Raw genomic sequence first — 12,210 nt, forward strand, 5'->3', positions numbered from 1 at the left:
CATTCACCTTTGGAAGGATTTTCAACATTCCAAAAATTCAGACAAACCAGAATGTTCTTGTGTGTAAGTGAGGAGACAATCTTGGGCATTGGGGCAGCCACATTGGCCTAAACATTAGGTACAACTCTGATTCATGTGTGTGGGTTTCCACAATGCCTTTGGCCATATTAGCCCAAATATTAGGTACACCTTAGTTCTTGTACCAAATGTGGTGCCCATATTGTGTAAAATACTAGGCACATCCCAGCACTACAAATTGTACCAGTGTAGTGTGCTTACATCTAAACATGTCAACTAAAAGTGTATGTTCACTTTTATTGCAAAAATTACATTTTCAAAGGCCAAAAATGTAAAATGTCTGTGACATTCCATATTTGTATTACCCTTTTACCCATTCAAAGCATTCCTGGTTCAGTTCATTCCAGGGCATTGTGTATAATTGCATTGCATTCATTATACCAGATTATTATAAATCCAGTAGTTTTCTATTGTACAAAAGTTGATTTATGATGTAGAAATCCATAGTTTATATAGCCTACTACCTCTCTCTCTCTCTCTCTCTCTCTCTCTCTCTCTCTCTCTCTCTCTCTCTCTCTCTCTCTCTCTCTCTCTCTCTCTCTCTAGCTCTCTAGCTCTCTCTCTCGCTCTCTCTCTCGCGCTCTCTCTCTCTCTCTCTCTCTCTCGGTCCAGCCCCCTTCTTCCTCAGTCTTCTGGCGTGTCATCACAGGGTTCCCTCTCCGTTTCTATAGGTAGTCCATAATGAGTGTCCATTGGTGTTTATAGTGGCTGCCCCCTCCCACTCACCGCCTTGGCCCTGCCCACGTTTCCGAGGTCTCACTTTGGTTTATCTTCTGACGTTCAAGTTCGCTGGAACGTCACGTCCGCACTTGAACTTGCAGCTCAGGGTTTGGGGAGGGCATGAGGGGGAGGAGGAGGAGCGGGGTCTTCTCTCACCACATGCGACCTCCATCATCATCATCACCATCATCATCACCACCACCATCATCATCATCATCGTCGCCACTCTCCCGTTGCGCTAAAAGTCATGAGGATCTCCTTTACGCAGCCCGCAGCGCGTTACTCCCCCTCGCTCGTGCGCGTGTGATCCGCGCACTTCACTTTTGCGTGTGTTTTGAGCGCCTCATTCGTGCGGCGCGTGATTATTACGGACGTCAGATGCATCCATGAGGAGATTTTCACTTGGAGTCTACCTGGATTTCCCAATGTGAGCTCCGCTGAGAAGCCGCCAGCCACTCCAGCCAACATGTCTCGCCGCAAACAAGGCAAACCCCAGCACTTGAGCAAACGGGACTTTTCGCGTAAGTACATGCGCACGGTTGTGTTTCTGTCCATGGAATGACTTATTGGAGTAGATGGGGACTTCTTTGATGAATTTCAATTGCAAGACGGGTCCTTATGTGTGGGAACTCGCTACAGGGACCGCTGGGGAGCGCTTTTTTTTTTAAACAGTGGGCTTTATTGCAAACGCTTCAAAAACAACGCGCCACGGAGGTTCAACTTAACGCGTTGTGTCACGGAGCCTTGTAAATTTCTTTTTGCCATTCAAAGGGCATCCATAGGCTTTGTCACCGCTGACTTTTAAGAGGACGGCATGAAGTGAATAAGTTACCAGCGTGTAGTGTATCCAAATATATATCCATCATCATTGTTTTTCTTGCTGTCAAGAGTTTTATTTGCCGAGGTTGTTTGGTCAGGAAGTGGTGTTTACATACACACTTGTCCGCAGCGCAAAGACCTCGTGTGCGCGGGTTACCTCGGAAGGCTCATATAGTTAAAAAGTGAGGCGCTATCACACACAATCCACATAAATCCATTCCAAGCGTTTTTTTAAAAAAAAGGGCACACTTTCATTCAAAGCAAAGAAACACATTCAACTCTTTACGATCATGTCTTTTCAAAGACATTGACGTTTGCACTGCAACTTTAACAGGATGTATCCAGAAATGTGGTAGAGGCGTTGAAGATGCTTTTTGTGCGAGTTCAATTGTATGGCTCGGGCACGAAATGAATTTCCAATGCGGTATATATTTGGTTTATAAATTCTTTTATATTGCTTTTGTTTCCTAAATCTGATCTATATAAACGTCTCCTTGCTTCTTCCGTGTTGGCTGAAATCAATGACGCTCTCGTAGAACGCGTGCCTTCATTTTGTGAGTGTGATACAAAAGGATTCGCCAGTAGGGGGCGTACAATGATTGTACTCCTGTAGGACACCTATGAACTTGAACTTGATCTACTTTATTCCTACCGAGCGATTGTATCTGATCGTTTTGTTCAAACCACATTCTTTTTTTATGCGTAGAAAAGTAATGCTTCATGCAAATAGAAAATGGCAGAGGAAAGCAATAACGGAGCGCATTTGTTTAAAGAGCTGGTTTCTTGTACGTCTTTAAATGTATTGAATAACATCTCAAGTCAATCATCTCATTAAACACATTCGAATCATATGTCATCACTGCAGTTTGAATCATCATTTTAATTCAATAGTTGTCAATCATTTAAGACATTCACTTGACCTAATGTGTGAGCACGTTGTAGTTCTCGTACCTAATTGCATACTTTCTGGTTTTATCACCAGTATGGTACCTTTCTATTCCGTTTAATTGTTTATGTACACAATTGACAGGTGTGTTAATATATATTTTTTTTTCAAAACGATGCAACCTTGCAAAGGCATCACATTTTTATACAAATATTCACATACGGTACATACAGTATTTGATGCCGTATTTTAATATTTCTCAAATAATTTGCATCGATTTAGCGTTTCCTGTCACTTAGTGATTTAGTGACAGCCTAGTGTTTATTATTATTTATCTTTTTCCGTCAACAATTTTTGTCATACTCAAACAGTTCCCCTCACTACATAAACCCAAACCACTTTGAAATCTGTTGCAGTCAGTTGTTTGAAAAAGATAAAATTCCAGTTTTCAAAGTTATTCATTTCACTCGTGCTTGGTATCAAAAAAAGAGATTATTTTGAGTTTGAAGGGAAATCATTCCCCTTAACTCAGCCTCACATACTCCAGCGATGTCCATGGCATAAGCCGGTCAAGATAAGCTTCAGCAAAAGAGCGGCAAATTCCCTCATCTTTAATGTAGTCGAACATACAGGTATAGCCGGGCCTATCTTGCATAGTCCCCCATCACCTTCTCGTCTGACCTGACATGGAATTAAAGGTTGAACCGGCGGCAAGAATTCATCACATCTTATCTCGACATCCCAGTTGGAACGTCCAATGTCATTTACCATGTGGCGAGATGAATTCTCTCTCTCTGTCGGTACTTCAGGGACCTACTCCACATCCAACCCCTCCATGTCTAACCGTGGTTCACGAGATCCCAGCACTTTTAACGAAATGGGGTCCAATCATCTTGAACTCAAATTAGAATCTATTTTTTGATTCTCTGAGGTGTTAGGTTCATTAAAAAGTGAGATTGGCACCACAATAAAGAGGGTCAAGCAACTATGTCGCTTGTCTGTCCGCTGCCTGTGGCGGTCCATATCAAAGTTTTTTTTTTTTATACTGCTTCCCTTGATTTCTTTTCTTTCTTTGTGTCTTTCAATCTTTGTTTTTATTGATTCTGCTTCCCTTGATTTCTTTATTCGTGTCTTTCAATCTTTGTTTTCTGTTGTTTCTTTCTTTCTGGCGCTGAGAGGCATAGCTGTCTGCTTACGTCGCACGAGTTAAGAGTCCTTTTTACATCTCCTTGAAGTGTAACTCACATTCTGTTTTTTTTTTTTTTGTATGCTCCCCCGCAGCTGAGCCACTATCAGGCGTTATACCAGAAGAGGACTGTCAGGAGTCCCCGAGGCTGAGTATTGCTCAGGGCGAACCCCTAAAAGGGGACCAGGACCTGCTGACGTGCGGCCAGTGCCAGTCCCGCTTCCCCTTGGCTGACATCCTGCTGTTCATTGAACATAAACGGAGGCAGTGCCACGGGAGTCTCTGTACGGACAAACCCCTCGACAGGCCGCCGTCTTCGCCTCTCTCCTCGCCCCTCTCCACGTCATCCTCGCACTCAAGGAACCACCACCCACGTAGGGTATGCCACCCGGTGGAGGTTGCCGTTCAGGTGTCGCCGCGGGACGAGGATTGTTTATCGACACCCTTGCAAGGAATAATCCCCAAGCAGGAGAATATTACAGGTAAACACAAATGGCTGCCACGCAAGGCTTAAGCAAGAGGTCTGGGAGTATAGTTTGGGTGGTATTTGAAATATATGCTGCCGTGTTGGAAGGCCGTTGAATGTCCTTCACTTAGAGCCCTGAACTCACATAAAGAGCAACCATCCTGACAATTATCGCCAGGAACGGAAACATTTTCAGTGAAAAAAAACGAGGCAGTCACACAAAGACAGATTATGCAAAGAAAAAATGGATTACAGATGTGTACAGATCCGTTGCCCTCATGTGGTGGTGAGAGATGCAACTCTCCCCCCTCCCAGCATTGTTCCACTGTCACGTCTCGTGCTTCTTCAAACATGTGCCAAGAAAGCCTCACTCCTTACAAACCCATAGTTTTTTGGACCCATTTTTTTTTCGAAGAAAATCATGCATTTTAAGAGAGGCACAGCTTCTAATTATCTGCTTGTCTTGTGATTTGAGTAATTAAGGGTTTGTTAATACTGCTGGTTGGTTTATTGGCAGTCTATTGGGACTTCATGGGCCTGTTGTGATAACAAGCGTGACTCTCTTATGACTGGTTTTACATTGTGGGGTTTGATTTCGACCAGCAAAGCTTACTCTGATGTTTATTAATTTCCCTAATACCTTGTGCCAGTTTGGCTAGATTGACTCAAAAAAGGTTGGTTAAATTTTGGAACCAATTCAAGCTAAATATGGAGAGCAGCATTCAACAATGCGAGCTACTGTCCTTCATTAGTTAGAGCTGCTGCTCTGCAGATGGCAAGTCTCTTAGCGCTTGTTAGCTAGTTAGCCCTCTTCCTATACAGAGTGACCACTGTTCATTAGTGTGGAGTTTGCAAAACATCTGCCCTGTGTGTAAGTGCGTGCTCGCACACACACAACGCACGTGCACACACGCATAAACACACACACACAAACGAACACACACACACAAAGCTCACTTGCCTCTTGGCCTTGTCAGCTGCTCGAATATGCTTTTCTTTGCTTATTTAGATCCTCATGCAAAACAATTCACATGATGTCGTAGGGTCAGGCAGGAGCTTGCATTCGGGGCAGAGAGTTATTTATAACACTCATGTATCTGAATGCTGTGCAAAGACACACTCTGTCTAGGTTGATTAGTTCTGCTGGATAAAAAAAAAAAAAAGTCATGTTAAAGTGAGAAACATTTAGCTACGGTGTCAGAAAGGCTCCATACCGTTCGGATGCAGTAAAAGCACTCCTTCCAACTCTGTTGCGCTCTATCTGTGATTGATGGATGCAGACTGGCAGTGCCAGTGCACCATCCCTTACCACATATGGTCGCTGCCATGTTCGCTCACCCTACTTAGCTCGAGGCGGACACACAAAGATGAGGCATTTCCATGCATTCTCTCCTTGCGCAATGTTAAAATCCAACTGGATGGTGTGATACTGGATGGATATTCCCAATGAGGATCTTGCAGAAAACAGCATCTTTTGAAATGTAATTTGACAGATAATTTACTGGCGTAGAAACTGAAATCACATGAGGATGATGATTGAACCTGGAGGTTGTGGGGGGTCATGATGGTGTCTAAAACAGTCAGAACTGGAGCTGTACGTCAATGAGACAGCTGAGGCTGTCTGGGAAGTCCCATGGCTGCAGCTGGGGCCACGGTCTGCAGTCTGGAGCCCTGGGCCGTTAGAAGAGGGCAGAGCAGCCTGCTCGCCATCATTTGCATGATAAACAATTTAAGATATGCATAGCGACAACGTAGCTTGTCTCCAGATTATGGATGGCCCAGAAAAAGGGCAGATGACCGTTTCTCACACAAAAATGCAAAATTAGAATATATCTCACATGAGGCAATTGATATTAAAGTGGCATATTAGCGAAGATTTATATTTGTTTACATTCTTCTTAACTCAAATGCAAATCAGATTTCTGTTGTGTGCCCCATTGTTCTGATTTGAGAAGCACCACTACACAATCACACATTCACTCATGCCATTCCCTGTGTTGTAACACCAACTGTGAGGAAGGAGCTACACAAGAAAGAAAAATGGTATTGCAACATGACCGTTGCCCATTTATTTATCCATCCCACCGTTTGCATTTATTACCTTATCCTTACTCGTGTCTTAATAGGGCCACTGTAGCAAAATCGAACATCACCTCCCACTTCCGTCTCCTTTCAGTACTCTTGCTCAATTGAAACCTTGTCTCTGAATCAATACTGAGGTAATTATGGCAGCCACCTCCCCCTTACACTCTTTTTCTTATATGTAACAAAACCTTATTGTAATATTGCTGGGAAGCTTGTGCGTCTTCTTGCAACATCTTGCCTGTACAGTGTGCCTGTGTTGTGGAGACAAAGGTATTTAGCTGGCACAAAATTGGCATCTTGCCACTTATCTCCAAACCACCAGCCCCCATGTCCTTCACCACCATACACATATATTCACTGGGTATCTCTCAGAGAGAACTGGGGGTGAGTAATGTGTGTGTGTGTGTATGCAGGAGCTGGGGGATGAAAAGACTCCTTAATCGTGACATCTTTTTCCCTGTGGCTGGTGTTTGTGTGTAGGTGTGTGTGTAAGGTGTGTGTGTGTGTGTGTATATGCATGCACGCGTATGGTCAGGGTTGCGTTGCCGGGTCGCTTTGCAAGTTCACATATGGCGCTTTGTTTCGGTGATCACTTTAATTGATACTGAATAGGCCCAGATGCATGCTATTGTAATTACTGTACAGCAGCTAATATTTTCAGCACACTCACTCCATTGTCCGCATAAACCGATGGTAATTAGATCCTACAGTTGTACCATGCTCTGATAAAATTGTTTCTATTTTTAGCTGTGGACTCCAACAATTTTTAATAAAGGTAAAACAGCAGGGGCATCGAAAAAGCCAAAATTCTTGGCAAGTATGAGAGGAAAACTGATTACATGGGGTGCACTGGAGGGGGTTGGAGTGTTCGTATGCAGAGTGCTCCATTCTTAAAATAAAAAGAAGAAAATGATGAGACACTTACATGCAATTTTGCACACAGTTTGAGTTCAAACAATCGGGTTAAATTATTTCCCATTTTCATTTCTAGCAAGCGCTGTATTCTTGAAATTTATTTTCAGTTAACAAATTATTGACTGTATTCTTACTTTAGATTTTTGTGATCATTTTATATTTGGAAAAAAAATCGACTTTTGCTTGATTTGGTCTACCTTTATCTTATTTATATAGTAATAGTAGAATACAGTCTAAATTATATTCATAGCATATAGTCTCGTCACTCTCTTTTCTGACCGCTTTGTTTGACTTAACACAATATTTTATAGAATTGAGAAGTCAAACTGGAACAAACCTAAATATAAAGCTTTATGATGTCATTCTACGTTTTATAATTTGTATGCGTTTTGTGCCATCGACTACAGTATAAAAAATGCTCAGGACGCTGATTGGCTATCAGCAAGCAAAATGCAAATCAGTCTGCAGCTTGCGGGGAAGATGCACGGACATACAGTATAGATGAACAGACTAACAATAGGACCCTAAAACCAGAGGGCAGCCATCTTACGTTGCCACGTTGAGTGAAAACATTTTGTCTGAAAAGACTGTACTCAATGTGATTATTCAATTCCCTCAAAATATTTTCATTCTCTGACGTGCACAGCTGCTGCAGCAAATCAATTTCTTCCTGGAATTTTTGGAAGAACCCTTTGGCAATTAAAGAAGTGTGTGTGTGACTTTTCAGGCTTCTATAATTAGAAAAATGCATTGGCCTCCAACTATGTAACTATTGAAGTAATTGCAGATTAATTTTCCTCAGCAAAGCCAAGCTCACTGTGCCCACAGATGTTGGTGTTGCAAAGCTGGTAAGTGACGTCTAGGGTGAGAATCTGATGTCTAACGAAAACGTGTGCATATGTGTGCAAGTTTGTGTACAGGTGCGGTTTTTGACCACTTAAACAGTTTATAGCTTCTTGCGCATGTGTGTGAGGGATATTTGTTAAAAAAAGCTTTACTAGCATGGGTCTGCAGGCTGAACATGAAAGGGCCTTTGACTTGGCAAGCCTTGCCAGAGGACAACCCTCTGTGTACTGTGCCAGCCCAGACTTGGCCCAGAGAACTGTTCCTGAGGGACGCGACGGGCCTAAATACTTGTGTGTTGGGAGGGGAGGGAGGGAGGCACGGTGTATACCGTATGTTAAAGTGATGTTTCGTGGGCTTAAGAAGCAGAACCTATGGTGAGATGGCAAGTGTGTGTGCGTGTTTGTGTGTGTATCAAAAAATGGGAGAGAATGTGTATTTATGGGTAGGTATGCCACAAATTGTGTGTATGTCTGTGTGTGTGCTGTCCTCAGGGCTCCTGAATTGGACTTCCTGTGTCTCTGTTTGTCTTCTAACAACCTTAGCACCACAGCCCCAGGCCATTCAGGTGGAGGCTAGTTGAAGTATGCACCCACACACATACAGTACACATAAAAAAGCAGCAACTCACAAATGCATTCACAAATGTGCACTACTGGCACACACCTGCTTTATGAAGACAATGTTCATATATCCTCGAAAGATGTGCGTGCACACACATGCATCACATGATGTAAACCACCGGTTTTGTTTGTCTGTCGTAAATATATTTTGGCACAGGCCCCATCGTGTGCAGATGAGATCTGTCAGAAACATATGATCTTTATTTCAACCCTCCCCTTCCCTCTCTGTTCCCTCACTCAGACTTTCCAATTTGTTCCCCTTGCAAAATGTTTCTTGCTCAGCAAAGTGGTAAACATTAGCATGTCCGCACCTCTTAAACTTACACTCTACAGCTCATTAGCACTTTGGCAGATCTGGCGAGTGAACAAGCTAGAAAGGCACACGCATGCACGATTACTATCCATCCATCTTGTCAAGCAGCTGTCATAAAAAAGTATACAACAGAAAGTGCCTTGTTTGTCCACAGCCGCGTCACGTAGGATGAAAACGTCTTTTAAAAAAAAAAAAAGACTCTGTCCTGTCAATAGCGTGGCAGACAGTCATATCTCGGGGGCAGGGGTCATCTGACAGCATCGAGCCTGTCACACTTCAGCACCTGCAGGTTAATGACTTTATTTTTAGACGGAACAGAAACAGAAGATGAAAAAGTGACTTTCATACAGCTGTACCTCCGGAAGCGACAGATGTGAGCAAAAAAAGGAAGTGGTTCGATTGGTTGGGGCAGAAAAAAACTTTGACATGGTAATTTGATTCAATACGACGGACACTTTTGGATGCAATTGTGATCATTCAGACTAAAGATGGAAAATGTTAGTTTGTCATTTTCTCTCTGGTATCATAATCTATTTTTCTTCAGCCTGTCACTTCATCAGCTACTGTTCCTTTTGTGTCCTTGTCGTGTAGTGTCAGGCTGGTCCGCGGCACTTTTTTTGCTTTGTCTTCCTCCCGTTTGGCATTCAAATGTCGAGGCCTTCAGAGAATCAATGTGCTGAGGGTGCTGTGTTATTGTGAACCCACTGATCCTGGTCACTATCTGTCTTTAGTCTTTCTTCCTCCGCTATCTTCTTGCCTGCAAGTCTCAGTACTGGGTTTGGCCTCTCTGCTTGAGTGTGTAAGTTTGTATGTGATAATATGTACTGTAACGATGTGTCTCCATTTGACCCGAGTGGTTGTCTATACAGCTGTGCCTTGCCATTCTTATCGTACATGCTGTAGATAGGAGGCATAGAAGGGCCCCTGTGTCTGACTTTACACTTGTGAAAACTCACAGTCCTCCCTCCGAATGTTAGTGAGAAAAACGTCTCAGCATGCACAAACGCACAAACCATGTCTGCTACTCCCGCTTCAAGTACTGTATACTAATAGATGCTCTTTTCCTCTGGGGAGGTTGTTCTCAAAAGCCCATTCATTGCCAGCGATGGCTCAAGTTAGCCGTACATTTTATCTTAACCTCGAAAGCGACGTCTTTTAAATGATGATCACAAGACTGGACTTGCAATGATTTTAAAGGTTGCACTGCATTTTTGGCTATATGTCTTTTTGTACATCTTCATACAAAAAAGGCACAAACTGAAACAGAAAGGAGACAAATATGTATGCATACACCATATTGGTAAAATGAAGAATCCAATGTTTCCCACACCACAATGACCGATGTTGCAAATATAATAAGCATACTCCTACTATCCCAGGCACTCTTTACTTTAGCAGGCTGAATCTCACTGATAACATGCTGGTGCCCTCATTTAAATTTGAAGCGCTTCTTTAATCTTCAAAGGCCTGATTGCTTTATGAATATGCATGGTCTGAGCTGACTCTCAGTTCATTACCTTGTTGTAAATTCTAATGACCATTAGGGCCCCGTGCGGTAATTGCCAATTGTTTTGCATTTTTGATTAGTCCATTACTGCAGCGCATTCTGAACATGTCTGCCCTGCCAGCCTGCCAGGCCATGACAAGAGGCTGAGATGAGTTGAGGAGAACAAAAAGGGGAGTGCACAGGGGGGCGCGCTCGTTTGTTTGTTAGTTTGCTGCTTAGTGTGAGCAGTAGGGGAAATAAATCAATCAATAAATCAATCAATCAATAAATCAATAAATAAAAAAATAAATAAAAAAAAATAAAAAAAAATATATATATATATATATATATATATATATATATATATATATATATATATATATATATATATATATATATATATATATATATATATAATTGTATTATTTCCTCAGAATTCAAAGTTTTGTTTTGAGGAAGGAACAATAGTGACTTTTGAGAGACACAAAACAAAAAATGTCGGCCCGAATGTACTCTAAATAAGGTTCATCCTGGTTGTTTCCCCAGCGCTTGAGTGCAAGAACGTGTACCTGACTTCATTTATGTCAGCATATGTAATTGTTGATTGTGTGCATGGCTGCCCGTCTGACTGTGTGTACATGTCCAGGTTTGCGTGCAGGCGGGTGAGTTAAGCGAGGTTGCTGGTGTGCTGGGAGTGGTTGGGAACTTCTAGTGGTGTATCCCAATGCTCGGCGTGCCTGGGACTTATGAAAGATTGATGCCTCCTAGCAGAATGGCACGGCCCCTGCTACAACTTGATAACATCTAATGGATAATTTAACGCACTAAAACCGGCAGGCTGGTTCCCCTCTCTAGCTGGATGGAGCGGACAGCAGCTGCTGGGCTTTTGGAGAGGGTGGGGTGCTGCTTTGACTGAGTATCAGAGGGAGACTTGAGGACAGGAGAAAAGAGAGGGAGCAAAGGAGGAATGAAGCAAAGTGTGTGTCCATGGCGTGACTAGAAGCTCCACTTTATTGCCCAGAGTGAACTTTATAGTGTCAAGAGTTGATTAGGCAGTGATTGTCACAGTTGTTAAGATATGAAAAAAATCATTCTTCTTCAACTTAAATGCACTCCCACCCCCTGCAGTCATCCGTTCTCTACATGTTAACAGGAGTAGGAACAAAGATAACATTTGTGTCACAGATCAGGTTTATGTATTCGCAAAAGTATCACAACATAATCTCTCAATCAGTCAGATGTCAAAATAGGCCCTTAATTGCCCTTAGATCTGATTTCACCAATTTATCCCAACATTTTGAATTATGCTTCCAAAATAATTTAGGAAAACAAACTCATAAGTATACGCCAAGGTTTTGTTAAATCTGTACAGTGGCACTTATACTAGCCCAATGATAGGCTGCAGCCCAACATATCTCAAAATAAGAGGTGTAGAAATGAATGGATTAGCCTGCCATAATATATCTGGACAGGGGCATTATTCTGGCCGGGAACTGGGAAGACCCACGCATGTTGTGCGCCCCCATGAGTTCCTCCCGTAGCTAATTTTAGATCGGTAAAATATCTGTCTGCCGGTTATTGCTCGACAAAGGTGGTATGACCCCCTCACCCATCAACGAGGTGCCCTTCATGGCAATTTATTACGGCGTGATGGATTTCGGTGCGACATTCCTACATCTAACTGCTGAGACTTTTTTTGATTAACCCTTTGTGGTAATTATCAACATTTTGTAGCCGGTGATTAGATTAGCTTCAACGCCACTTGATTTCAATCTAAGTGACAAATAAAG

At 42.5% G+C, this 12,210-nt stretch overlaps 1 protein-coding gene across 1 annotated transcript in view; it reads left to right on the top strand.

Moving 5' to 3' along the window:
• Positions 1-960: 960 nt before the first annotated feature.
• LOC147056701 (BCL11 transcription factor A-like) overlaps positions 961-12,210 on the top strand; it is a 33,386-nt gene continuing 22,136 nt past the window's right edge. The window contains exons 1-2 of the mRNA XM_085912310.1: positions 961-1,319; positions 3,785-4,171. Of these exons, the coding sequence (XP_085768436.1) occupies positions 1,265-1,319; positions 3,785-4,171 (442 nt within the window). The 5' untranslated portion in view covers positions 961-1,264. The remainder of the gene's footprint in view (positions 1,320-3,784; positions 4,172-12,210) is intronic.

The sequence above is a fragment of the Syngnathus leptorhynchus genome, chromosome 5, assembly GCF_054491065.1.
Source record: "Syngnathus leptorhynchus isolate UIUO chromosome 5, UIUO_Slep, whole genome shotgun sequence".
Taxonomy (NCBI): Eukaryota; Metazoa; Chordata; class Actinopteri; order Syngnathiformes; family Syngnathidae; genus Syngnathus; species Syngnathus leptorhynchus.